Below are 25692 nucleotides of genomic sequence, written 5' to 3'. Positions count from 1 at the left end.
CCAGGAGGCAGAGGTTGCAGTGAGCCAAGATTGCGCCACTGCACTCCAGCCTGGGCAATAAGAACGAGACTCTGTCTCAAAAAAAAAAGAATAACACCACCGTTTATTGCGCAGTTGCTGGTACCCGGCATTGTACTCAACTTCACCTCTCACTGTCTCATTAACCCCCTACAGCAACTTTGTCAGGTAGGTCACCTATGCTGGGTCCCTCTGAAACCCATGCTGACAGCCCCTGTAATGACAATAGCAAACGCTTCTGAACAGTTTACTGTGTGCCAAGCATTCTTCCAGACGTATTACATGTATTAACCCATGTTAATCCTCACATCAACCCTGTGAGGTGAATACTGATACTATCTCCAGTTTGCAGATGAATAAATGAGGCATAGACAAGTAAAAATGAGGCTGGGTGAGGTGGCTCAAGCCTATAATCCCAGCACTTTGGGAGGCCGAGGGGGGCAGATCACCTGAGGTCAGGAGTTTGAGACCAGCCTGACCAATATGATGAAACCCCATCTCTACTAAAAATACAAAAATTAGCCGGGCCTGGTGGCATGCACCTATAATCCCAGCTACTTGGAAAGCTGAGATAGGAGATTCGCTTGAACCAAGGAGGCGGAGGTTGCAGTGAGCCGAGATCGCATCATTGCACTCCAGCCTGGGCAAGAGGGAAACTCCGTCTCAAACAAACAAACAAACAAAACAAAACAAAACAAAACAAAACAAAATGGCCCCAATGTCACAAAAGGTAGAGCCATAAATAGTGAAGTCAGAATTTTCCCATGTTCTTTTTTTTTTCTTTCTTTCTTTTGCTTGTCTTTTCTTTCTTTTTTTTTTTTTTTGAGACAGCGTCTTACTCTGTTGTCCAGGCTGGAGTGTAGTGGTGCGATCTTGGTTCACTGCACCCTCGGCCTCCCAGGTTCAAGCAATTCTTGTGCCTTAGCCTCCTGAGTAGCTGCGATTATAGGCACCTGCCACCATGCCTGGCTAATTTTGTATTTTTGGAGATGGGGTTTCACCATGTTGACCAGGCTGGTCTCAAACTCCTGACTTCAAGTGATTTGCCTGCCTCGGCCTCCCAAAGTGCTGGGATTGCAAGTGTCAGGTTCTTTTATTCTGAGACAGGGTCTCACTCTATCGCCCAGGCTAGAGTACAATGGGGTGATCACGGCTCACCGCAGCCTGGACTCCTGGGCTCAAGGGAGCCTCCTACCTAGGCCTTCCGAGTAGCTGGGACTACAGCGGCGTGCCACCACACCCAGCTAATTTTTGTATTTTCTATAGAGATGGGGTTTCCCCAGGTTGTCTAGGCTGGTCTTGAACTTCTGAGCTGAAGCACGCCTCCCACCTCAGCCTCCCAAAGTGCTGGGATTATAGGTGTGAGGCACCATGCCCGGCTGGCTTAGGTTCTTAAAGTCTCCTCCTTGACGCAGTCATCACAGTTGTAATTCAATAGTTATTTACATGATTGTCTCCTCACTGCACTGTAGGCTCCATAAGGGCAGGGGCCATGTCTGTCTTCTTCAGGCCGTATCCCCAACCCCTGGCACACAGCAGGTGCTCAGTTAATGTTTGTTCACAGGGACACTGCTGCTTCTAGTGGACTGGGCCCTGGCGACCTGATGAGCTGAGGGTGGATTATCAGATTATTGCTGACTAGGTTGTCTGCCCCAGCAAGACCCCAGAGGCAGAGGGAGGGCAGGGTTCCCTCCTGGCCCAGGCCCTAGCTGAAGTAGGGGCCCCACAGGACTTTTTCTTTGGCTGTGCTGTGTGTCTCACTGCTGTCCTTTGCTTCCATGTGCCACTGCGGTGATGGCTCCACGGCCTCTCCCGGACTGGCTGCGTGACCCCGATGGCTGCTTCTGGGTGAGTAATGGTTTGACTTAACGACTGCCACGGGAGCTGATTTTAATGCATGTCCTGTGGCTCTGAGGCCACTGGGAGGTGTAAAGAGAGGCCTGGGGGTAGGGGCAGAAATGCTGAGAGGGCACTCTGTGAAGTTAGGATCCTACCACAAGCAGGGCCTACCAATTAAACATACTGGGTGCTGATTTTTTGGTCACATGCTACAGTGCAAAGTCTTTGGGGCAGACTGGGCTGGAATAGAATCCTTTTTCTGTCACTTACAGGTGGGTGATTCTTTGCATCTCAGTTTCACATCTGCAAAATAAGAATATGAATACTTACGGGACACAAGTGTATTTGTTCTTTCATTCGTGTGAGCCCCACAAGGGCAGGGATTTTTTGTTCATCTGTTCACTGCTGTATCTCCAGCACCTAGAGTATAGTAGCACATAGTAGGTGCTCACTGAATGTTTCCAAAGGAATGAACATATTTATTGATTGTTTATGGTGTGCCTATCAATGTGCTTTGTATTGGATTAAATGGCTAATGGACAAAAGGGCCCAGCATGATAGGGCCTCAGTGATGTGAATTCCCTATCTATTTTCTCTCTATAGATAGTGACGTGAATTCCCTATTTTCTATCTATAGATAGTGATGTAAATTCCCTATCTATTTCCTCAATAGACTGTGACTTTCTTGGGGATCCGGGCTCTGGTAAAGTGAGCTCTGGGTCTTCTGAACTTAGTAAGGGGCCAAGAACCAAGCATGTATCAATTAGCACAGAGAGCAGCCTGGCAACTGGACTTCCTGGAGAGGGAGTGACAGAGCCTCTAGTTTTCATCAGAAGAGAGGCAGCTGGGAAGATCTGGGGCAGAAACTGGAGGGATGAGGAGGGACTCTGCCCTTCTAGTACTGCCACTTTTCCTTATCCAGGTGTGACCCTGGACAAGGCATGCTCTTCTCTGAGTCTTGAAGACCTCATCTGTGATGTACATATCACAACACGTTGGTGTGGGAAGGAGTTGATGAGAAGAGCGCAGCACAGAGCCCCATTTGGTAACTTCCCAGCCCTGGGCTCATCCTGGGATTCTGGGAGGGGACTATGTGTTCCTCTTTCTGGCTCATTTCTCCTACTTTTAACTTCTCACCCAGCTGGGACTGGAATCGCAGGAGCCCCTGAACTTCCCAGCAGGCTGGCCAGGACCCTGGGACAAGGGCTGGGCTGTGCCTGGTGTGGGAGGAGCTGAGTGGAGGTTCCAGCTCAGCCACTCTCGCTGTGTGACTTGGTTCTGTAACCCCTTCTCTGCCTCAGTTGCCTTACCTGTAAAGTAGGGTTATGAAAAGACACCTCCCTTGAAGAATTATTTAATTGGAAAATAGGTGGATTAGGCATTATTATCCATATTCCTATTTGGCTCTGGCTGAGGCGACTCTAGGGAGGGCCCTGGAGAATTACATCCCACCGTGGCCAAGGGAGCCTGGGACTTGCTAGTCATCATGTGTATTATTGCCATTTATTGGCTATTTCTTATGGGCTGGGCTGGTTTTGTGCTATTTCAGACACATTATCTCATGCATTCCTCCTAGTGACCTAGGAGACCCGCTGAAGCAGGCATTATTATCCCTGCTTCATGGCACTGGGTAAGCCAAATGAGTCACCCAGAATCCCACAGTTCTTTAGGGGTACAGCTGGGGCTCAGAACCAAGCCTGCTCACGCCAGGGCCCAAATTCTTTTTTTTTTTTTTTTTTTTGATGGAGTCTCACTCTGTGCTCCAGGCTGGAGTGCAGTGGTGCAATCTCGGCTCACTGCAACCTCCACCTCCTGGGTTCAAGCAATTCTCCTCTCTCAACCTTCCCAGTAGCTGGGACTGCAAGCATGCGCCACCATGCCTGGCTAATTTTTGGATTTTTAGTAGATGGGGGTTTCACCATATTCGTCAGGCTGGTCTGGAACTCTTGACCTCGGGTGATCAACCTGCCTTGGCCTCCCAAAGTGCTGGGATTACAGGCGTGAGCCACCAAGCCCTGCCGTAAGGCCCAAATTCTTTTTTTTGTTTGTTTTTTTTTGTTTTTTTGTTTGTTTTTTTTTGAGGCGGAGTCTCGCTCTGTCGCGGGCTGGAGTGCAGTGGCCGGATCTCAGCTCACTGCAAGCTCCGCCTCCCAGATTTACACCATTCTCTTGCCTTAGCCTCCCCAGTAGCTGGGACTACAGGCGCCCGCCACCTCGCCCGGCTAGTTTTTGTATTTTTTTTTTTAGTAGAGACGAAGTTTCACCGTGTTAGCCAGGATGGTCTCGGCCTCCCAAAGTGCTGGGATTACAGGCTTGAGCCACCGCGCCCGGCCAGGCCCAAATTCTTAATGTGAAACTCTCCTATCTCTCTCAAGGAGGTAGAGTGCACATCTAAATTCTCTTTGTCTATCGCCAGTGACCAGTACAGGGCTGGTGGGAGCTACTGGCGTGTTCGTCAGATGAATAAATTCATACACACACACTGCACCCCCACCCAGGCCTGTTGCTGTAAGAGTTTTAAAGAGAAAAGATAATAGAAAACAGGAGAAGGCTGGACAGCTTGCTGCTTGAGGGTCAGACAGACCTGGCTTTGAATCTCACATCTATTGTTTACCAGTTGTGTGACCTTAGGCAAGATATCTAACCTCTTGGAGCCTCAGTTTTCTTACCTGTAAAATGGGGAAAATAAAAGAACCTACCTACCTCTTAGACTTCTTGTGAGGATTAAATAATGAGGCATATGGTGAGCATTCAACAAATCGTAGCAATGGTTGTCGTTATTATAATTATGAATATGATTTGGGGATTATAAAGATGTTCCTCTTGGGACGGGAGAGACCAGATCTGGGAGAGAACTTCTGGGGACAGGTGGATAGCAGCCTAGTCTGACAGACTCCTGAAGGCCTGTGAAAGGAGGGAAGTGGTTTTATGGAAGTAAGAATGTACCTCCGTTTCCTAGTCATCTGCTTTTCCTCTATGTCAGGCCCTGTGCTGGGCATGGGGCCCAAAGATGAATCTGTGTAGTCCTTCCCCACCTTCCCCACTAGGAGCTTGGAGTCTGGTTGGGAAGAAGGATACAGAAACCACCAACACCACCTTTATTGAATAGGTGTTCTTATGTAGAGGGCAGGAAAAAAGACATTCCTAGTCGAAGGAACTGCATGTGCCAAGGTACACAGCCATGACCTGCACTTGGGGAAATGCAGCTGAAGAGACAGGCTCATGACAGTGAGGAGGACTTGACCCATGGCAATGGGGAGTCACTGGATAGTAAATAGGGAGGGGCAGGGACAGGGGCAGGGGGAACTGTTCAGGTGAGAGATGCCGAGATCTTGGGCTGGGGACTGTGCCATGGGATGGGGAGCAGTGGGCCATGTGAAGTCTGTTTAGGAGGCAGAGCCAGCAGGGCATGATAATGAACTGCAGTGGCCAGGGAGGAGAGGAGAGGGCCAGAGGGAGATCTTGGGGCCTGGGGCCAGTGGGGCCCACTGGAGTCTCTGCCTGAGGGACATATCTGGGAGGAGGAGGCACAGTTGGGTTGAGGGTAAAAGCTATTTAGCTGCTCTCACTACCTTTCCCCTCAGCTTAGGCAGCAGCTATGCCTGAGCTGAACACTGGGGCAAGGCCTGTGGCCACCAGGGCCCAGGGCAGCCACTCCTATCTTGGGATTCCCTTGTGGTGACCCTGGTAGGTCTGGTAGGGATGAGACCTCTTTGGGGTGGGAGCCAGGCAGGAGCTGTGTGGTGCAGAAAAGCCCTGGGTTCTAGACCTACCAGTGTTACTGAGTGTCTGTGCAACCTCAGGAATCGCCAGGCCTGGTGGCTCACACCTATAATCCCAACACTTTGGTGAGGCTGAGGCAGGAGGATCACTTGTGCCCAGGAGTTCAAGACAAGCCTAGGGAACATGGAGCAACCCCATCTCTACAAAAAATACAAAAATCAGCTGGGCATTGTGCATGTGCCTATCATTCCAACTACACAAGAGGCTGAGGTGGGAGGATCCCTTGAACCCAGGAGGTCAAGGCTGCAGTGAGCTGTGATTGCACATTTATACTCCAGCCTGCTTGACAAAGTGAAACCCCTGTAGGTAGGAAGATCGGAAGGAAGGAAGGGAGGGAAGTGAAGGAAAAAGAAGGAAAAGAAGGACAGAAAGGAAGGAGAAGAAAAAAGAAAAGAAAAAAAAGAAAGAAGGTACTCCTATCACTTCCTCTCTCTTGCCCTCCTTTTCCTTGCCTTGAGAGTGAGAATAAGAAAATCTGTTTTGCTTGCCTCGAAGATTCAGTGATAAATAAAATACAACTAAAGACAGTAAACATTTATTGAGAACTGACGGGCTAGGTTCTGGGGGCACAAAGGTGACTCACGCAGTGTTCCTGCTGCTTAAGGATGAACTGCCATGTGAGAGTGAGCCCAGGGGAGCAGGTGGTTAACTCAGGCGCATCAAGGGGAAAAGAGCTAGGCTGGGCTTTGAAGGATGAGTAAGAGCTCTCTAAGTAGGCAATGGTGGGAACAACTTTCTAGGTATAGGGAATGGCATGTGCAAAAGGCTCAAGCCTGCATACTGTGCTCAGGATAGATGAGCACTGTCGTTGGTGTGGCTGGAGCACAAAGGGAGAGGCAGGCAGTGACAGGGGATGAGGCTGGTCAGGGAAGTAAGGCCCACGTCAGGCAGGGCTTTGGGGATGTAACTGGCTCCCCTCTCCTTCCTGCACCCTCACAACTGCCTGTTCTGCTCAGAGAGACTGCCAGGGCCTTCCCATGCTGCTCCTCCCCTTGAGTTCCCACCTTCTCCCCTCCTCTCCACCATCCCAGCCCATTCAAGTGGCTGCCTCTCTCAGGAGTCAATAACCTGGCTGCCCTGCCAGCCCTGCCATTGAAAAGCCATGTGACCTCTAGTCACTCACTTGCCCTGTCTACCTCAGTTTCCGCCTCAGTAAAGTGGGAACAGCAGGCTTTCCTCCCAGAGAAGGGCGGAGGCCTCAATGAGATAATCTCCAAAAATGGCCTGGCCCAGTGTCTGTAGGTATTGGGCACCCATAAACAGGAGCTAATTAAGCCATCATTATTTGGACTCCTCAATCTTCTTGATCCTGCCCACTGCTTCCCCTTTACCTCTCCTGGCAGCCCATTCTAGCCAAGAAAAGAAGGAAAATATTAAGAAACAAACCTGGCCGGGCGTGGTGGCTCACGCCTGTAATTCCAGCACTTTGGGAGGCCGAGGCAGGCAGATCACCTGAGGTCGGGAGTTCGAGACCAGCCTGACCAACATGGAGAAGCCCTGTCTTTACTAAAAATACAAAATTGGCCGGGCGTGGTGGCACATGCCTATAATCCCAGCTACCGGGAGGCAGGAGAATCACTTGAACCTGGAAGGCAGAGGTTGCTGTGAGCTGAGATCGTGCCATTGCACTCCAGCCTGGGCAACAAGAGTGAAACTCCGTCTCAAAAAAAAAAAAAAAAAAAGAAACAAGCCCGTCTTCAGAGGGGTCCTGGCCCACTGCCAAGCTGGCGCCCCTCCTGCCCCTTGCCTGCCTTGGCCTTGGGCCCCAGGATTCTCAGTCCTGAGGCCTGGGCACTCTCCCACTCCCTGCACTAGAGGCCCTGCCCTGGCTGGAGGCCAAAGCCAGCAGCAGCCTTGAAACAGGACACATATTTAGAAAATAGAAAAGAGATAGCTTTTTTTTCTCCCCCTCTGGGAGTGGATAAGGAAGCCCTTTTTTTCTGGTACTTCTGAGAAGAGTGTGATGTTCAATATTTCTGGAGGTCTGGTGGTCAGGGTAGAGCTGGATCCCTCAGCCTTCTGGATCATACAACAGACGCTAGTCACCAAGTCCCTTATGGAACATACACAGGGACCTCAGATCAGAGCAAGTGTCTGTTGGTGCAAGGTCATACAGTAGAAGCCCAGGTCTCCAGACCCTCTGTGCACTGTCCCATAGATGCATGTGGTGCAGTGGTCTTGGCTGTCACTTTACCTCTCCGAGCCTCAGTTTTCTCCACTGTAGAGTGGCACTGATTTTACCGTAAGGATCGGCAATAATGTACAGAAAGCACCTAGTGAGTCCTCAGTGGCAGGAAGCTGTTATAGCTGCTGCCTCTTAAAAACTTCTTCTGCCCTTCCCCTTCCTGATCTAGGGACTTGGGAGTATCTGCTACGGTTTCTATTGAACAAATTGTACCTGATAAGCCAGTTTTAAAGCAGGAGGCTCAGCATCTGTTATGCTTCCCTACCCTCTTCCCCCTTTCCTGGGACACGCTAGCCCCACCCAAGACAGGTTCCCTTCTACAGCCTCTGATGATGCCACTGCAGGCATTCAGGAAAAGCAGAGAGTAGGAAGGGCCCCATGCCATCCAGGCTTACGCTGGGGGGACAGTGATGGACTGTGAACTCCTTGGAACCATCCTCGGGAGCTAGATGACTTCAAGACTTTCACAGAGGCTGGGAAATAGGCCAAAAAGAGAAAACCTGGTTCACAGTCCCAAAAATGGTAGCGTGGAAGGAACACCAGCCCCCCTGGCTCTCTATGCTGTGAGATCTTGGGCAAATTACCTACCCTTCCTGAGCCTTCATTTTCTGATTTAAAAAAGGAAGGGGATGGATTGAGGTCAGAGGTTTCTACTAATACTACAGGATTAAAAGTAGGGATTTGTGAGCAGAGAGACTTTGGTTTAAATCCCAGCTTCATCCCTTACCAGCTGTGAGACCTTTCGCAAGTTGTTTTACCTAAGTGAGCTTCCGTTTTTTCCCCTATAACATGGGAAAAATATTAGCATCTTCTCATAGGATTATTTAAGGGCTAAATTAAATAATTCGTATGAAGTACTCAGTCCGTAGCTGACAGACATGTTGGAATTATTATTGTCGTTGTTGTCATCGTTATTCTATGATTGGTAGAGATAACAAGAAGTCATAAAAGAGTTCATTAAGAAGGAAGGACTTGAGAAATGTATAGGATTGATTGCGTTATTCATTCACTCAATAAATATTTAGTTTCCACAGATAGGCCAGAGACTAGAAGCAGAAAGGTGGAGTCAGACAGACCTGCCTATTCTAGCTGTGTGATGTGGGATCATTTACTCCTTTTTTTTTTGAGATGGAGTCTCCTTCTATCACCCAGGCTGGAGTGCAGTGGCATGACCTCGGGTTTCTGCAACCTCTGCTTCCCAGGTTCAAGCGAACCTCCTACCTCAGCCTCCCAAGTAGCTGGGAATACAAGCATGTACCACTATACTAGGCTAATTTTTGTATTTTTAGTACAGATGGGGTTTCACCATGTTGGCGAGGCTGGTCTTGAACTCCTGACCTCATGTGATCCGCTCCTCTCAGCCTCCCAAAGTGCTGGGATTACAGGCACGAGCCACTGCACCTGGCTGGATCATTTACTTCTCTTCTCTTGGTCTCACGCCTTTGTGAGATGGTGAGAATAGTGGGCAAAATGTTACCTCCTGGGTTGTCCTGAGGCTAAAGAGAGTTTAAGTACATTAGTCTGTCTGTGTCTGATTCCTTTCCCACCAGGCTCCTCAGCTATTAATGACTAGAGGCATGATCCCAGGCAAGCCCATCAAGCACACTTCCACCCCAGGGCCTTTGCACTTGCTAGTCCTTTGACCCAGAATACTCTATGCCCAAACACTTTTGTAGCTTGTTTTCTCATCTCTTTAAACTTTTTGTTTAAATGTCACCTTCTCAATAAGACCTTTCCTGACTATCTTTTTAATTTATTTATTTAGAGACAGAATCTCGCTCTGTCGCCCAGGCTGGAGTGCAGTGGCGAGATCTCTACTCACTGCAAGCTCTGCCTCCTGGGTTCATGCCATTCTCCTGCCTTAGCCTTCTGAGTAGCTGGGACTACAGGCGCCTGCCACCACACCCAGCTAATTTTTTGTATTTTTAGTAGAGATGGGGTTTCACCGTGTTAGCCAGGATAGTCTCGATCTCCTGACCTCGTGATCCACCTGCCCTGGCCTGCCAAAGTGCTGGGATTATAGGCGTGAGCCACCGTGCCCAGCTATTTATTTATTTTTTGAGACAGTCTTGCTCTGTCGCCAGGTTGGAGTGCAGTGGCACGATCTCAGCTCACTGCAACCTCCACCTTCTGGGTTCAAGCAATTCTCCTGCCTCAGCCTCCGCAGTAGCTGGGACTACAGGCATGCGCCACCATGGACAGCTAATTTTTGTGTTTTTAGTAGAGACAGGGTTTTACCATGTTGGCCAGGGTGTCTTGATCTCTTGACCTCATGATCTGCGAGCCTCGGCCTCCCAAAGTGCTGGGATTACAGCTGTGAGCCACTGCGCCTGGCCTATTTTTATATTATTATTATTATTATTATTATTATTATTTTGAGATGGAGTCTTGCTCTGTTGCCCAGGCTGGAGTGCAGTGGCACGATCTTGGCTCACTGCAACCTCCGCCTCCCAGGTTCAAGGGATTCTCCTGTCTTAGCCTCCTGAGTAGCTGGGATTACAGGCACATGCCACCATGCCCATCTAATTTTTGTATTTTTATTGGAGATGAGGTTTTGCCATGTTGGCCAGGTTGGTCTTGAACTCCTGACCTCTGGTGATCCTCCTACCTCGGCCTCCCAAAGTACTGGGATTACAGGTGTGAGCCACCACACCAGGCCCCCTGACTATCTTACTTTGTAACACCTTTCTGTCCTCTAACCTCAGCACTCTCTGCTTATTTTTATCCATAGCACTTATCACTCTTTGACATCCTGTATTTTATTATTTATTGTCTCTCTTCCCATTGGAATGTAAGCTCTGTGATGATGGTGATTTTTGTCTGTATTATTCAATGTTACATCCCTTGTACCTAGAACAGTGCGTGGTGCATAGGAATACTCAGTAAATATTTAGGGTGTAAACTAATGACTATATGAAGCCTATTCTCTCCAGATCTAGGAATATTTTGAGCACACAGTAGAATCTCAATAAATGTATGAATGAGAGAAAAAGTGAGTGGTCATCATCCTTTCCATTTGTCAGATCACACTTTGGCTGGGTCAACCCTGAGGTTCTTTTGCTTCTGATTGCTTCTGATATTTTCTGCCAGGGCATCAGTTTCAATTGGAGTGCCCAAATCTTTTGTTCCGGAGCCTGAGCTTTGCAGAATTTCTAGTTGGGGCTGTTTGGCTGTTGGGTCCGCAATGGTTATTATGTCATTATTGGTAATTAGCACTTAGGCCTAGAGGATCGAGCTTTTTGTTTTTCAGCAGAAATCATAGCAGAGAGCTATGCTAGACACTGGGAACCAGGCTTGGAGCAGCTTCCTCTGGAACTTTCCCCTTCCCAGCACGGGGTCCATGATTTAGGGAGACCAAGACAGAGGTGCCCAAAGCTAGGGGCACATGGGTCACCAGCTCAACTGCTGTTTTCCCCGAACAGTATCCTGCAATGTTTTCCCCCAAGACCCCTAGGTCTGTATGCATGGCCTGGTACAGAGGGAGTTCCCCACACTTTCAGGGGAGCTAGGTGTAGGGTTTCCAAATGTCCAGTGGACAGGGGGGCATTTTCTGATGCTCAAGATTATAAGTGGAGGAAATTATCCTGGGTTTGAGACTCAGGAGCCTGAGCTTAAGTCGCTGTGTAGTTACTGACTTGCTGTGTGTTCTTAGGCACGTCACTACCTCTTGCTGGGCCTCAGCTTTCTCATCTGTCAGACAGAGATAAAGATGCCTGCTTGACCTCACTAGGGAAGAGAGGCAAGATAGTGTTTGAGCAAGGAGTTGGGTTCCGGACTCACACACAGCTGGCTTCCCAACTATACCCCTTCCTAGCTGTGTGACACTGGACAAATCACTTCACCTCTCTGACGTCAGTTCCCAAAGCGATAAAATGGGGCTAAAAGGCCAGGTGTGGTGGCTCACGCCTGTAATCCCAGCACTTTGGGAGGCCGAGGCGGGTGGATCACGAGGTCAGGAGATCGAGACCATCCTGGCTAACACGGTGAAACCCTGTCTCTACTAAAAATACAAAAAATTAGCCAGGCGTGGTGGCGGGCACCTGTAGTCCCAGCTACTCGGGAGGCTGAGGCAGGAGAATGGCGTGAACCTGGGAGGTGGAGCTTGCAGTGAGCCGAGATCACGCCACTGCACTCCAGTCTGGGAGACACAGCGAGCTTCCGTCTCAAAAAAATAATAATAATAAATAAATAAAATGGGGCTAAAATAGTACCCCCTCTAGAGGGTTGTTGTGAGTATTAAATAAGAGAATGCAGTTAAAAAGTACTTAGGTACTTAGCTGGTACTCTGCACATCTTTGCTGGTATTATGATAATGACCATCATGGAAATGTAGGCAATCTGTGAAAAGAACACTAGCAACAGGGCCGGGCAGATGTGGGTTTGAATTCTAACCCTGATACTTACTAGCTGAGTGATCTTGGACAAGTTTTTCACTTCTCTGAGAGACTGTATTTCTCTTTCCTTTTTTTTTTTTAGCTTCTTTTTTTTATAGCTAAGGTCTTACTCTGTTGCCCAGGCTAGAGTGCAGTGGTGTGATCTCAGCTCACTGCAAACTCTGCCTCCTGGGTTCAAGCGATTCTTCTGCCTCAGCCTCCCGAGTAGCTGGGACTACAGGTGCCCACCACCACACCCGGCTAATTTTTATATTTTTAGTAGAGACAGGGTTTCACTGGCCAGGCTGGTCTTGAATTCCTGACCTTCAGGTGATCTGCCCACCTCAGCCTCCCAAAGTGCTGGGATTACAGGTGTGAGCCACCATGCCTGGCCTGAGACTATTTCTTCATCTGTAAAATGGAAATTATAGTCATACCTTTGTCAAGGGGCTGTTGTGAAGGTTCAGTGACATATTGTCTGCAAAACACTCGGTGTAATGGTTGGCACATATTAGCTCCATTTTATAGAAAAGGAAGGGAGGGGGCCGGGCACAGTGGCTCACACCTATAATCTGAGCACTTTGGGAGGCCGAGGTGGGTGGATCACAAGGTCAGGAGATCGAGACCATCCTCGCTAACACAGTGAAACCCTGTCTCTACTAAAAATACAAAAAAATTAGCTGGGCATGTTGGTGGGTGCCTGTAGTCCCAGCTACTCGGGAGGCTGAGGCAGGAGAATGGCGCGAACCTGGGAGGAGGAGCTTGCAGTGAGCAGAGATCGCACCACTGCACTCCAGCCTGGGTGACAGAGCAAGACTCCATCTCAAAAAAACAGAAAAAAAAAAAAAAAAGGAAGGGAGGGGAAGCGAATTGCCTGGACTCACATAGCATCTCAGTGATGAAGTTCTGATTTGAACCAAGGTCGGCCTGCCTCAAAAGTCCAGGTTTTTTTGTTTGTTTGTTTGTTTTTTGAGACAGAGTCTCGCTGGTCTCGAACTCCTGACCTCGTGATTTACCTGCCTCACCCTCCCAAAGTGTTGGGATTACAGGTATGAGTCACCGCGCCCGGCCCAGCATTTTTTTTTTTTTAAACTTTTTCTTGCCATCACTCAAGTATGGGATCATAATGATGACCGTTATTATGGAGCCACTGAACTCATTCATGCCGGGATCCCCAGTGCCCAGTAAATGTGTGATGGATAAAGAAAGGTGGGACCACTGTGTCCCCACTTCCAGGGAGGCTTTTACCTTGAGGTTGAGGATTCTTTCTGATTGGTTGATAGCAGATTTAAAATAAAAATCATATTTAGTGTAGTATGGGGCTTTGTAATCTGCAGAACCCTTTGCATTCTCTACATCAGTTGATCCTTCTTGCTTTCTTATATTGGAGCTCTAACCTTTAATGTAATGGTATTTGGAAATGGAGTAATTAATCAGGGAAGTAATTAGGATAAGATGAGATTATGAGGGTGGGGCCCTCATGACAGTATTAGTGCCCTTATAAGAAGAGACACCAAGGTCAGGTGTGGTGGCTCATGGCTGTAATCCCAGCACTTTGGGAGGCGGAGGCGGGTGGATCACCTGAAGTCAGGAGTTTGAGACCAGCCTGGCCAATATGGTAAAACCTTGTCTCTACTAAAAATACAAAAAATTGACTGGGCACGGTGGCTCACGCCTGTAATTCCAGCACGTTGGGAGGCCGAGGCAGGCGAATCACAAGGTCAGGAGATCAAGACCATCCTGTCTAACACAGTGAAACCCCGTCTCTACTAAAAATGCAAAAAAATTAGCCAGGTATGGTGGGGGACGCCTGTGGTCCCAGCTACTCAGGAGGCTGAGGCACGAGAATGGCGTGAACCTGGGAGGCAGAGCTTGCCATGAGCTGAGATTGCGCCACTGCACTCCAGTCTGGGTGACAGAACGAGACTCTGTCTCAAAAAAACAAAAAACAAAAAATTAGCCAGGTGTGGTGGTGGGTGCCTGTAATCCCAGCTAGTTGGGAGGCTGAGGCATAAGAATCGTTAGAACCCAGAAGATGGAGGTTGCAGTGAGCTGAGACTGCACCACTGCACTCCAGCCTGGGTGACAGAGCAAGACTATGTCTCAAAAAGAAGAGACACCAGCTGGGTGTGGTGGCTCATGCCTGTAATCCCAGCACTTTGGGAGGTCCAGGCAAGTGGATCACTTGAGGTCGAGAGTTCGAGACCAGCCTGGCCGACATGGCAAAACCCGTCTCTACTAAAAATACAAAAATCAGCTGGGCCTGGTGGTGCATGCCTATAATCCCAGCTACTCGGGAGGCTGAGGTAGGAGAATTGCTTGAACCCAGAAGGTGGAGGTTGCAGTGAGCCAAGATCATGCCACTGCACTCAGCCTGGGCGTCAGACGAAGACTATGTCTCACAAAAAAAAAAAAAAAAAACCCAAAAAAACAAACAAAAAAACCCCAGAAAACTTGCTGTCTCTCCACCATGTAAAGACACAGCAAGAAGGTGACCATCTGCCAGCCAGGAAGAGCACCCTCACCAGAACCTGGCCATGGCTGATCTCTGACTCCAGCCTCCAGAACTGTGAGAAAATAAATTTCTGTTGTTTAAGTCACCGAATCTGTGGCATTTTGTTGTGGCAGCTGAGCTGAGGAAGGGTAGGTGACTTGCCTAGAGTCATACAGCAAATTTATGGTGGAACTAAGGCTACAACTTATTTGCAGTCTCTCTTATGACTTCTCTCTTTCTTTCTCTCTCTCTTTTTTTTTTTTTTTTTGAGATGGAGTCTTGCTCTGTTGCCCAGGCTGGAGTGCAGTGGCACGATCTCGGCTAACTGAAACCTCTGCCTCCTGGGTTCAAGCAATTCTCCTGCCTCAGCTTCCCGAGTAGCTGGGACTACAGGCGCACACTACCACACCCGGCTAATTTTTTGTATTTTTAGTAGAGATGGGGTTTCGCCATGTTGGCCGGGCTGGTCTCCAACTCCTGGCCTCAAGTGATCTGCCTGCCTCGGCCTCCCAAAGTGTTGGGATTATAGGCGTGAGCCACTGTGCCTGGCCCCAATTTCTCAATTTCTTCCCCACTAAAGTGCTCCCAGTCACCGGAAGTCTTGGAAACTGAGGTTAGTCAAATGCTAGCAGGCCAGCTCAGGACCTGTCCTATAGTAGCAGCTTTGGAGGATCTTGGGGCAAGCCAAACCTGGCAATTTCTGTGCCCCCAATACCCCTGCTTCCTTATATCTTCCCTTCTGTCCTGTCAAGTGAGGGTTGGACCGGGCTGACTTTACCAGTTTTAGAAGGGTGTCAGCTAGTAGGTGGCATAGAGCCTGTTTCTTGGAAAACCCTCTATGCCTTGAGGGTTCCCTCCCCTAGTGAGAGAGAATTAGTGGGTTAAGGCTGAGTGAGCTGAGGCTTTGCTGGATCAGGGTCATTGGGCTCGTTGCAGCTGGTAAGAGAATAGGGTTGGAGAGGGTCATGGGAGGCCAGATCAGTGGGTCTCTCCTTGAATGTCCCAGGGCTATAATCAGAAGTAGCTATGACAGCCTTTCCCTGAGGTCTTGGGACAGATGTTAATATTACTCATTCACGTCATTTCCAGTGCTTTCCTGAGAGTGATATGAAAGCGGTATGTAATAGAGGACAGTGACCTCAGACAGACCTAGTTTAAGCTGTGATGTTGGGAAAATCACCTAACTTTTTTTTTTTTTTTTAATAGAGATGGGGTCTCACTATGTTACCCAGGCTGATCTCAAACTCCTGGGCTCAAGTGATCCTCCTCCCTCGGCCTCCCAAAGTGCTGGGATTACATTACCCCTATGCATTGGGGTTGCTGTGCAGACATCCCAAGAAATAAGGGCCAGAGGGAAGAAGGTTGAAACTGTAAAATTGGACCTGGTGGATGGTTGTTAAGGCATTCCTTGACAAGTGAGCCACTGTGCCTGGCCTTTTTTTTCTTTTTTGAGACAGGGTCTTGCTCTGTCACAAAGTGGTGGAGTGTGATAGTGCAATCATGGCTCACTGCAACCTAGACCTCCCAGGCTCCAGTGATCCTCTGACCTCAGTCTCTCAAGTAGCTGGGACCACAGGCAGGTGCCACCATGCTTGGCTATTTTCTTTTCCTAGACTCCAGAGCTAGTGCCAGATCAGCTGATTTTTTTTTTTTTTTTAATTTTTTTTTAGAGATGAGGTCTCACTATGTTGCCCAGGCTGATCTCGAACTCCTGACCCTAAGATATCCTCCAACTCTGGCCTCCCAAAGTGTTGGGATTATAGATATGAGCCACTGCACAGCCCCTAATTTATCTAAGCTATAGTTTCTTCAACTGTACTTGAGGCTAATAATATTGCCTAAGTATTATTGTTAAGAAGTTAAATGCAATAATGCTTAAAAAGTACTTACTATGTGCCTGCCACATAGAAAATACCTCATAAATCTAATTGTTATGGCTGGGCATGGTGGCTCACACCTGTAATCCTAGCACTTTGGGAGGCTGAGGCGGGCGGATCACCTGAGGTCAGGAGTTCGAGACCAGCCTGGCCAAGACGGAGAAACCCCGTCTCTATGAAACATATGAAAATTAGCCGGGTGTGATGGCGGGCGCCTGTAATCCCAGCTGCTCGGGAGGCTGGGGCAGGAGAATCGCTTGAACCTGGGAGGCAGAGGCTGCAGCGAGCCGAGATCGTGCCACTAATTTTCATATTTTTAGTAAAGACGGGGTTTCACCATGTTGGTCAGGCTGGTCTTGCACTCCTGACCTCATTATCCACCCGCCTCGGCCTCCCAAAGTGCTGGGATTACAGGCATGAGCCACTGCGCCTGGCCCAAGTATCATTTTTAAGAGAAAAATGGGAAACAAACTCAATGTCCAATAGTAGGGTGAACTAAATTATGATATATCCGCTTGATAGCATTGTTAAAAATGATGATACAAATGTTCACAACATATTGTTAAATGAAAAAAGTCAGTTTTAGGCCAGGCCTGGTGGCTCATGCCTGTAATCCCAGTACTTTGGGAGGCCGAGGCAGGCGGATCACCAGAGGTCAGGAGATCAGTACCAGCCTGTCCCACATGTCTCTAGTAAAAATACAAAAAGAAATTAACTGGGCGTGGTGGCGGGCACCTGTAATCCCAGCTACTCTAGAGGCTGAGGCAGCACAATCTCTTGAATCCAGGAGGCAGAGGTTGCAGTGAGTCGAGATTGGGCCACCCGTACTCATCCTGGGCTATGGAGTAAGACTCCTCTCAAAAAAAAAAAAAGTCAGTCCTAAAATAATATGGTCTAAATTTTCAATAAGCATTATGTTGAGACATATGAAATTGTTCATATTTGATCATTTTTAACCTATAAAATCAGCAATTTCATACGACTTAATATACGTACACTGAAAAGTACACAAATAAGAAGCTAGGTGCAGTGGCCTGTGCTTATAATCCCAGCTACTTGGGAGGATGAGGTGGGAGGATTGCTTGAGCCCATGAGTTCAAAGCTACAGCGAGTTATAATTGCACAGCTGCATTCCAGCCTGGGCAACAGAGTGAGACCCTATCTCTTGAAAAAGTAAATAAAAAATAAAATAAATAAAAATAAGGCCAGGTGCAGTGGCTCACACTTGTAATCCTAGCAGTCTGTGAGGCCAAGGTGGGAGGACTGCTTGAGCCCAGGAGTTCAAGACTAGCCTCCACAACATAGGGAGACCTCATCTCTACAAACAATAAAATAAAAAAGTATCAGCCGGGTGTGTAGCTCACGCCTGTAATCCCAGCAATTTGGGAGGCCGAGGAGGGCGGATCACGAGGTCAGGAGATTGAGACCATCCTGGCTAACACGATGAAACCCCTTCTCTACTAAAAATACAAAAAAATAGCTGGGCGTGGTGGTGGGCTACTCGGGAGGCTGAGGCAGGAGAATGGCGTGAACCTGGGACGTGGAGCTTGCAGTGAGCCGAGATCGCGGCACTGCACTCTGGCCTGGGTGACAGAGCAAGACTCCATCTCAAAAAAAAATAAAAGTATCTGGGCGTGGTGGCATACGCCTGTAGTCCCAGCTACTCAGGAGGCTGAGTAGGGAAGATTGCTAAAGCTCAGGTCAAGGCTGCTGTGAGCCATGATAGCACCACTGTACTCCAGCTTGGGCAACAGAGAGATCGTGTCTCAAAAACAGATAAATACAATAGATAGATAGATAGATAGATAGATAGATAGATAGTATACATAAGGGTGGGTGTGGTGTCTCATGCTTGTAATCCCATCACTTGAGCCCAGGAGTTTGAGACCAGTCTGGGTAACACTATGAGACCCTGTCTGTACCAAAAAATTAAAAAATTTGCGCCCTTTCGGCTGGAACCGCCATCTTCCGGTAATTCGCCAAAATGACGAACACAAAGGGAAAGAGGAGAGGCACCCGATATATGTTCTCTGGGCCTTTTAGAAAACATGGAGTTGTTCCTTTGGCCAAGTATATGCGAATCTATAAGAAAGGTGGTATCGTAGACATCAAGGGAATGGGTACTGTTCAAAAAGGAATGCCCCACAAGTGTTACCATGGCAAAACTGGAAGAGTCTACAATGTTACCCAACATGCTGTTGGCATTGATGTAAACAAACAAGTTAAGGGCAAGATTCTTGCCAAGAGAATTAATGTGCGTAGTGAGCACATTAAGCACTCTAAGAGCCGAGACAGCTTCCTGAAACGCGAGACGGAAAATGATCAGAAAAAGAAAGAAGCCAAAGAGAAAGGTACCTGGGTCCAACTGAAGCGCCAGCCTGCTCCACCCAGAGACGCACACTTTGTGAGAACCAATGGGAAGGAGCCTGAGCTGCTGGAACCTATTCCCTATGAATTCATGGCATAATAGGTGTTAAAATAAATAAATAAATAAATAAAAGACATCTGGGCTGAAAAAAAAAAAACTTGCTGGACACAATGGCATACCTGTAGTCCCAGCTACTTGGGAGGCTGAGGTGGGAGGATTGCATCGCTTGAGCCCAGGAGGTCGAGGCTGCAGTGAGCTGTAGTCACGCTACTACATATCAGCCTGGCCAACAGAGTGAGATCACTGTCTCGAAAAAAAAAAAAAAGTATGCATATAAGAAAAGGTACTAAAAGGGAAGGTCCCAAAATATTGATGGTAGTTATTTTCGACTGGTGGCTCTATAGTGACTTACATTTTTTCTTGTGTTTCTAAATTTTCTTGCTTTTTTTTTTTTTTTTTTTGAGACGGAGTCTTGCTCTGTCGCGATCTTGGCTCACTGCAAGCTCTGCCTCCCAGGTTCACGCCATTCTCCTGCCTCAACCCCCCAAGTAGCTGGGACGACAGGCACCCGCCACCATGCCCGGCTAATTTTTCGTATTTTTAGTAGAGACAGGGTTTCACCGTGTTAGCCAGGATGGTCTCGATCTCCTGACCTCGTGCTCCGCCCGCCTCGGCCTCCCGAAGTGCTGGGATTACAGGCGTGAGCCAACGCGCCCGGCAGTGTTTCTAAATTTTCTATGAACAAGTCAAGTACTACTAGTAAAAATAATCCCCATCCCACTGTATGGATGGTAATTCCCCATCCCATTATAGCCTGTTTGATTTATTGTTTGTGTTTACAAGTCTAAAATGACTGTGATTTTTATGGCCATGGGCAGGATGGCAAGCACTACTCTTCAGGTACTTTTGGTACCAGCATCAGTTTTCATTCAATAGTACTGTTCAGAACACTTTGCTGGTGGGCCCAGCTTTTCAAAGCCCTCTTCAATCTCTTGCCATCCTCCACAACAGACGAACATTTTCCCTGTGCCCTATCACTGGGGCTTCAGGCCAGCTGTGTCCCTAATCCGCCCACGTCCCAGATTTGGGTATGGTTTTCCCGCTCCTCCCCCCTTTCTTCCAATCTCATCTCTACCAGGTCATCTGAGGCCTCATCTACGCTCCCTGGCCTTTCCCACTGGTCACCACCTAATTTCACCATCTAATTTCATCCTCCTATGTGCAGCTGGTGTTTGTTTTTGCCTGGGCTCAGTTTGTAGTGGGGAAGGATTAAGACCCTTTCACGCTGTCTTTTTTTTCTTTTTCTTTTTTTCTTAGTGCCCTTGACTGCTCCAGGGGCTAACAGACAGCTAGCAGGGCCTGTATTCCCTAGGAAGGAACACGAGAGGTAGGGGGTAGGGAGGTAATGGTGGGCTCAGCTGGCAGGCGAGATAGAGATGGCCCTTAGGGACCCCATCCTGGGGCTTGGAGCATAGCACAGCTGCCACACAGATGTGAGCATGGAGCAGAGCTGTTTCTGTCTAGGAAATTAGCCTCAGAGATGGTGCTTGGGACCTTTACCCTTGGTACCTGATGGCAGTCTCTGCAGGGTGAGCCGGGACTGGATATCTGGTTTGCAGAAGTGTGAGAGGGCAGATGAGCCCAGGAGTAAAGGTAGTTTTTCTGCCTTCATATTAGGCATTACTTATACCCCTACATTCTCCTATGTGATAGGCCTGGCAACACTCAGAGATTGGGCACTTAGCCTAACAAGTGAAGATGTGTGTCTAAAATAACAAAAATTCCTCATGTGTGGATAGTACTTTACAGTTTACAAAGCCCTTTCATCTGCAGGCTAAGAATTACAAGCCAGCACTGGAATTCAGGTCTTTCAGATTCTAAAGACTGGGCCAATGGATTTTGGTGTGTCATTGCATGGCGCTCTGAATTTCAGAGTGGTTCATATCTGCCTTGTGTCTAGCCTTTTTCTGTTAGCCTGAGACCTCTACTTATTTTCAGGGTAATGATTATTAAATGCTACATATTCTTTGCATCCAATCAGATGTGCCATTGGCTAGCACTTCATGGCATAGAGAATACGGGGTTTTCATGAATCTGAATTTGCTGGATAACTTGGTGGTGGTGGAAATGGTAAGCCACTGGTGATTGGTCTTCTGTACTCATCCTTCAAGGTACTAGATTTTCCTGTCTGATTGGTGAAGGAAGCCTGAGGCACAGAGGTGGCAGGACTAGAACTCTGAATAAAAAGCACAGCTGAACCTGAGGACTTGAGGCAGGAGACCAGAGTATTCAAGAACTGGTGCGGCCAGGCATGGTGGCTCATGCCTGTAATCCCAGCACTTTGGGATGCTGAGGTGGGTGGATCACCTGAGGTTGGGGGTTCAAGACCAGCCTGACCAACATGGAGAAACCCCGTCTCTATTAAAAATACAGAATTAGCCAGGCGTGGTGGCACATGCTTGTAATCTCAGCTACTTGCGAGGCTGAGGCAGGAGAATCGCTTGAACCTGGGAGGCAGAGGTTGTGGTGAGCTGAGATGGTGCCATTGCACTCCAGCCTGGGCAACAAGAGCGAAACTCCTTCTCAAAAAAAAAAAACGAAAAAAAAACAGGTGCTTCACCCTGAGTACACAGAATGATCCTGGCCAAGTCACCTGACCTCACTAAGACTCAGTTTCCTTGTATATAAAATGAGGACATTCATTAATTCATCCAACAAATATTTATTGAGTGTATACTGTTCTGGGATATGAATACATATATAGTCCCTGCCTTCCTGAGCTTGCAGTCTAGTGGGTCTAGATTACAGCAATTTATTTGAGAGGCACAATAAATGATAAATATATCGTAGAAAGTCAAGTAGGGTAAGTGCTATGAGGCAAAATTAAAGCAGGATAAAGGTGTTTGAGTGGAGGCTGTTTTAGATGGTGTAGTCAGGTGGTTTTCAAGGGGTTTTATGATGTTTCAAACAGACAATTTATATAACGTGCTCAGCTCAGTGCTGACAACAGTTGCATGCTTAACAAATATATTATTATATTTGCCAGTTCCACACCTCTCAGTCCACATTTTAGTCTCTGAATAGTAATAATAATTAACACACATAGATCTTACTATGAGCTAGGCACTGCACTAAGTCCTTTACATATTTTAACTCATTTCTTTTCTTTCTTTTTTTTTTTTTTGAGATGGAGTCTTGCTCTTGTCACCCAACCTGGAGTGCAATGGCACGATCTCGGCTCTCTGCAACCTCCGCCTCCAGGGGTCAAGTGATTCGCCTGCCTCAACCTCTGAGAATAGCTGGGATTACAGGTGCCTGCCACCAGGCCCAGCTAAGTTTTGTATTTTTAGTAGAGATGGGGTTTCACCGTTTGGCCAGGCTGGTCTCAAACTTCTGACCTCAGGTGATCTGCCTGCCTCTGCCTCCCAAAGTGCTGGGATTACAAGCATGAGCCACCATACCTGGCCTAATTCTTACAGTAACTCTACAGGTGGGAACTATTATTATCCTTCTCCCTTCCCCAACCCTCGTTTTTGTTTTCAGAGATAGGGTCTTGCTCTGTTGCCCAAGCTGGAGTGGAATGGCATGATCCTAACTCACTGTGGCCTTGAACTCCTGGGCTTGAGCAATCCTCCCATCTCAGCCTCCTATGGAGTCCCAGCTACTTGGACATGTTATCCCCTTTTATGGTGTTGAAAAATGAGGCAGCCGGGCGCGGTGGCTCAAGCCTGTAATCCCAGCACTTTGGGAGGTCGAGAAGGGCGGATCACGAGGTCAGGAGATCGAGACTATCCTGGCTAATACGGTAAAACCCCGTCTCTACTAAAAATACAAAAACAAAATTAGCCGGGCATGGTGGCGGGCGCCTGTAGGCCCAGCTGCTCGGGAGGCTGAGGCGGGAGAATGGCGTGAACCCGGGAGGCGGAGTTGCAGGGAGCCGAGATTGCATTACCGCACTCCAGCCTGGGCGACAGAGCAAGACTCCATTTCAAAAAAGAAACAAGAAAAGAAAAGAAACCCTGTCTCTACTATAAATATAAATATTATATTTTTAAAAATATAAAAATTGGCCGGGCGCGGTGGCTCAAGCCTGTAATCCCAGCACTTTGGGAGGCCGAGACGGGCGGATCACAAGGTCAGGCGATCGAGACCATCCTGGCTAACACGGTGAAACCCCGTCTCTACTAAAAAAAATACAAAAAAGTAGCCGGGCGAGGTGGCGGGCGCCTGTAGTCCCAGCTACTCGGGAGGCTGAGGCAAGAGAATGGCGTAAACCCAGGAGGCGGAGCTTGCAGTGAGCTGAGATCCGGCCACTGCACTCCAGCCTGGGCGACAGAGCGAGACTCCGTCTCAAAAAAAAAAAAATAAATAAAAAAAATAAAAAAAAAATAAAAATATAAAAATTAGCTGGGCATGGTGGTGCACGTCTGTAGTCCCAGCTACTCGGGAGGCTCAGGCAGGAGAATCGCTTGAACCCGGGAGGCGGAGGTTGCAGTGAGCCGAGATCGCGGCACTGCACTCCAGCCTGGTGACAGAGCGAGACTCCGTCTCAAAAATAAATATAAATAAATAAATAAAAGAAAAATGAAAATCAAATCATTAGGAAGGGCTGGAGACTAAGAATTGAACCCAGGCAATCTGTTTCCAGAGGCTGTGCTGGGATTGTGAAGGAGCTGTGATTAGATATCAGGAATGTCTAGTTGGCGTCTACAGACTCTGCTGTCAGATTGCCTGGCTTCTTATCCTGTCAGTTCTAAGTCTCTGTTTCAGTTTCCTCATCTCTAAAATAGAACACCAGATCCTATCTTACCTTCTAGGTATGATGCTTCAAACAAAAGCCTTCTTTTTGCACTGTGGGTCCGAAGCCTGTTCACAGACCAGCCTATCAGGGAGTAGGAAGGGTCAAGGGGTCTCTGATACTTCTGGAAGGAAATAAAGACACACTAAGCAATTGTCAGAGCAACCCTAAGTTCATCTGGAGACCAGACCTCGGAAGCTAGGTCTTTATAATTTTGAGATTGCCAGGGGGGAATTAGGAGACCCTTAAATGCAGAAGACAGGATCAGTCTTGGCGTGGCCTCAACACTTAGCTTCCATTTCAGACCTTACACAGCTGGCAGGAGAGGTAAAGTCTCATCGAATGTCAGGGTGGGAAGGGCGCCTAGAGACAAACTAGTGAATGGGGAAACTGAGGCACAGAGAAGCTGAATGACTTACCCGAGGTCACTAAGCGGTTAGGGAGAGTCAGTCCTGGCTACAACCTCTACGTGAGTTACTTCCCTGAGGCTTCCGCATCTCGGCCTCTTACTTGGAAGGAGGAAAGGACCTCACCGTCCAGGGCTCTAGCCGCCTCATGTCCCACGTGGGTGCTGCGGGATCCCGGAACACCCTAGCTCCAGACCGGGTTCGACTTGCGCGTGCGCACACGCGGCCGGCCCCTTGCCTTTTCCTCTTTTTCCTTCCCCTCTCCTCTCCTTACCGGCCTAAGGGAGGGGGGAAACAAGAGGAGCTAGAAGTTGGCCTCAGCCAATGGGCGGACGGGCCGCGGGCCCGGCCCCCTCCTTCCCTCCGGCGCGGCCCAATAGAAATTTACTACAATGTTGTGGCGAACGGAGGGGGAGGGGCGCGCGCGGGCGGGCGGGCTGCGGGCAGGGTTGGCCTCGCCTGGAAGAGGGAAGGCGGGAGGGCGCGCGCCAGGGCTGCTCGCCTGCTCGCTCGCTCGCTCGCTCCCTCCCTCCGCTGGTGGGTTTAGTCAGTCAGCGAGCAGCAGCCGGCGGGCCCGCGAGCCGCAGAGGGCCCAAGCCTGGGACGCCGGCGTCTCCTCCTGCCATTGTTCGTCGGGCTGCAGCAGTGGCGGGCGCAGGAGCCCGGCCCCGGAGCCACCGGTGAGGCGAGGCAGCGGCGGCGGCGCAGGAGCCGGGGCGGGGGGCGTGGAGCTGTCCCCGTGGGGACGGTCCTGGCGGCCGCGGCGGCGCTGCAGCCTCTTTGTCTGCAGCACCCCACAGGCCCCGGGCCGGGGCGCGGGCTCTCCCGCGGAGGGGCCTCGTGCGCACACTGGGACGCTAGCCGGGACGCGGCCCGAGGAGCGAGGGGCGGTCCGGAGCCGCTGAGGAAAGGGAAGGGGTTGCGTCGCGGGAGCATTGGAAAGTTAGGCTTGGGGTGTATTTTTGATGAGGGAAAATCGGTCCCCTCGGGTGCATCAATCACGGTGCGGTGTGCAGGAGCCTCGGGAGAAAACCAAATGCGGAGAATCGCAGGTTACAGACGGTGAAGGTGTTGCGTGCAGCCGCGGAGCTATTTCTCCCTGGCGAGGGAGCGGGGCTGTCTGCAGAAGTCAGGCGGTATCTGAGGGCTGCAGGGAGCCCTGGCAGGACTTCGCAGGCCTTCCCGCCACCGACGTCTGCATCACTGAAAAACACGTTCCCCCTAAGTCTTCACGGTTCCCAGCGAGCGGAGGGTTAAATCTATTCTCTCAGCTTCGTGACCTCCTTTTTCAGTTCGCGCATCTGTCGGCCTGGAAATCTTCCCCCGTGCTCGCTGGGCTGCTGTACCTGTGGAGAGGCCGGGTCTGGGCTCGCCCTCCGAGATTGACCAGCAGGCCATTATTCCTGGGGAGGTTTTGCCAAAACAGGGTCATGCTCCCCGAGAACAGGCATTCTCTTGAGAGAAAGTGATCTCACGTGAAACAGATTGCTGATGAACTGGTTTCTGGCCACATGATAGCGACTGTCATCCTGTTGTTTCTCTAACTGTAC

The 25692-nt window shown here is 49.0% G+C and overlaps 1 protein-coding gene and 1 long non-coding RNA gene across 17 annotated transcripts in view; one reads left to right on the top strand and one right to left on the bottom strand.

The window, feature by feature from the left end:
- EPB41 (erythrocyte membrane protein band 4.1) overlaps positions 1-25692 on the top strand; it is a 244419-nt gene that overhangs the window by 4857 nt on the left and 213870 nt on the right. For 3 of the 16 annotated variants that reach the window (XM_026457218.2, XM_026457214.2, XM_026457210.2), the window contains exon 1: positions 24571-24822. The exons of 4 other annotated variants lie outside the window; for them this stretch is intronic. Coding sequence is in view for 1 of the 12 variants with exons in the window: in XM_026457220.1 (XP_026313005.1) it covers positions 1853-1866 (14 nt within the window). In the remaining 11 variants the exon portion in view is untranslated. Of the gene's footprint in view, positions 1-1804; positions 1867-2803; positions 2903-24566; positions 24823-25692 lie in introns of those variants that run through there. 9 more of the 16 variants (XM_026457217.1, XM_026457215.1, XM_026457216.2 and 6 more) reach the window with 7 other exon arrangements.
- LOC116418507 lies at positions 19186-24575 on the bottom strand. Its single transcript, XR_004228563.1, has 3 exons — positions 24155-24575; positions 23748-23859; positions 19186-19240 (listed from the first exon to the last, which is right to left on the bottom strand). It is a non-coding gene; the product is annotated as an uncharacterized LOC116418507 (long non-coding RNA).

This window comes from Piliocolobus tephrosceles, chromosome 1 (genome assembly GCF_002776525.5).
Source record: "Piliocolobus tephrosceles isolate RC106 chromosome 1, ASM277652v3, whole genome shotgun sequence".
NCBI classification, from domain to species: Eukaryota; Metazoa; Chordata; class Mammalia; order Primates; family Cercopithecidae; genus Piliocolobus; species Piliocolobus tephrosceles.
This window is presented reverse-complemented; position numbering and strand designations above follow the sequence as displayed.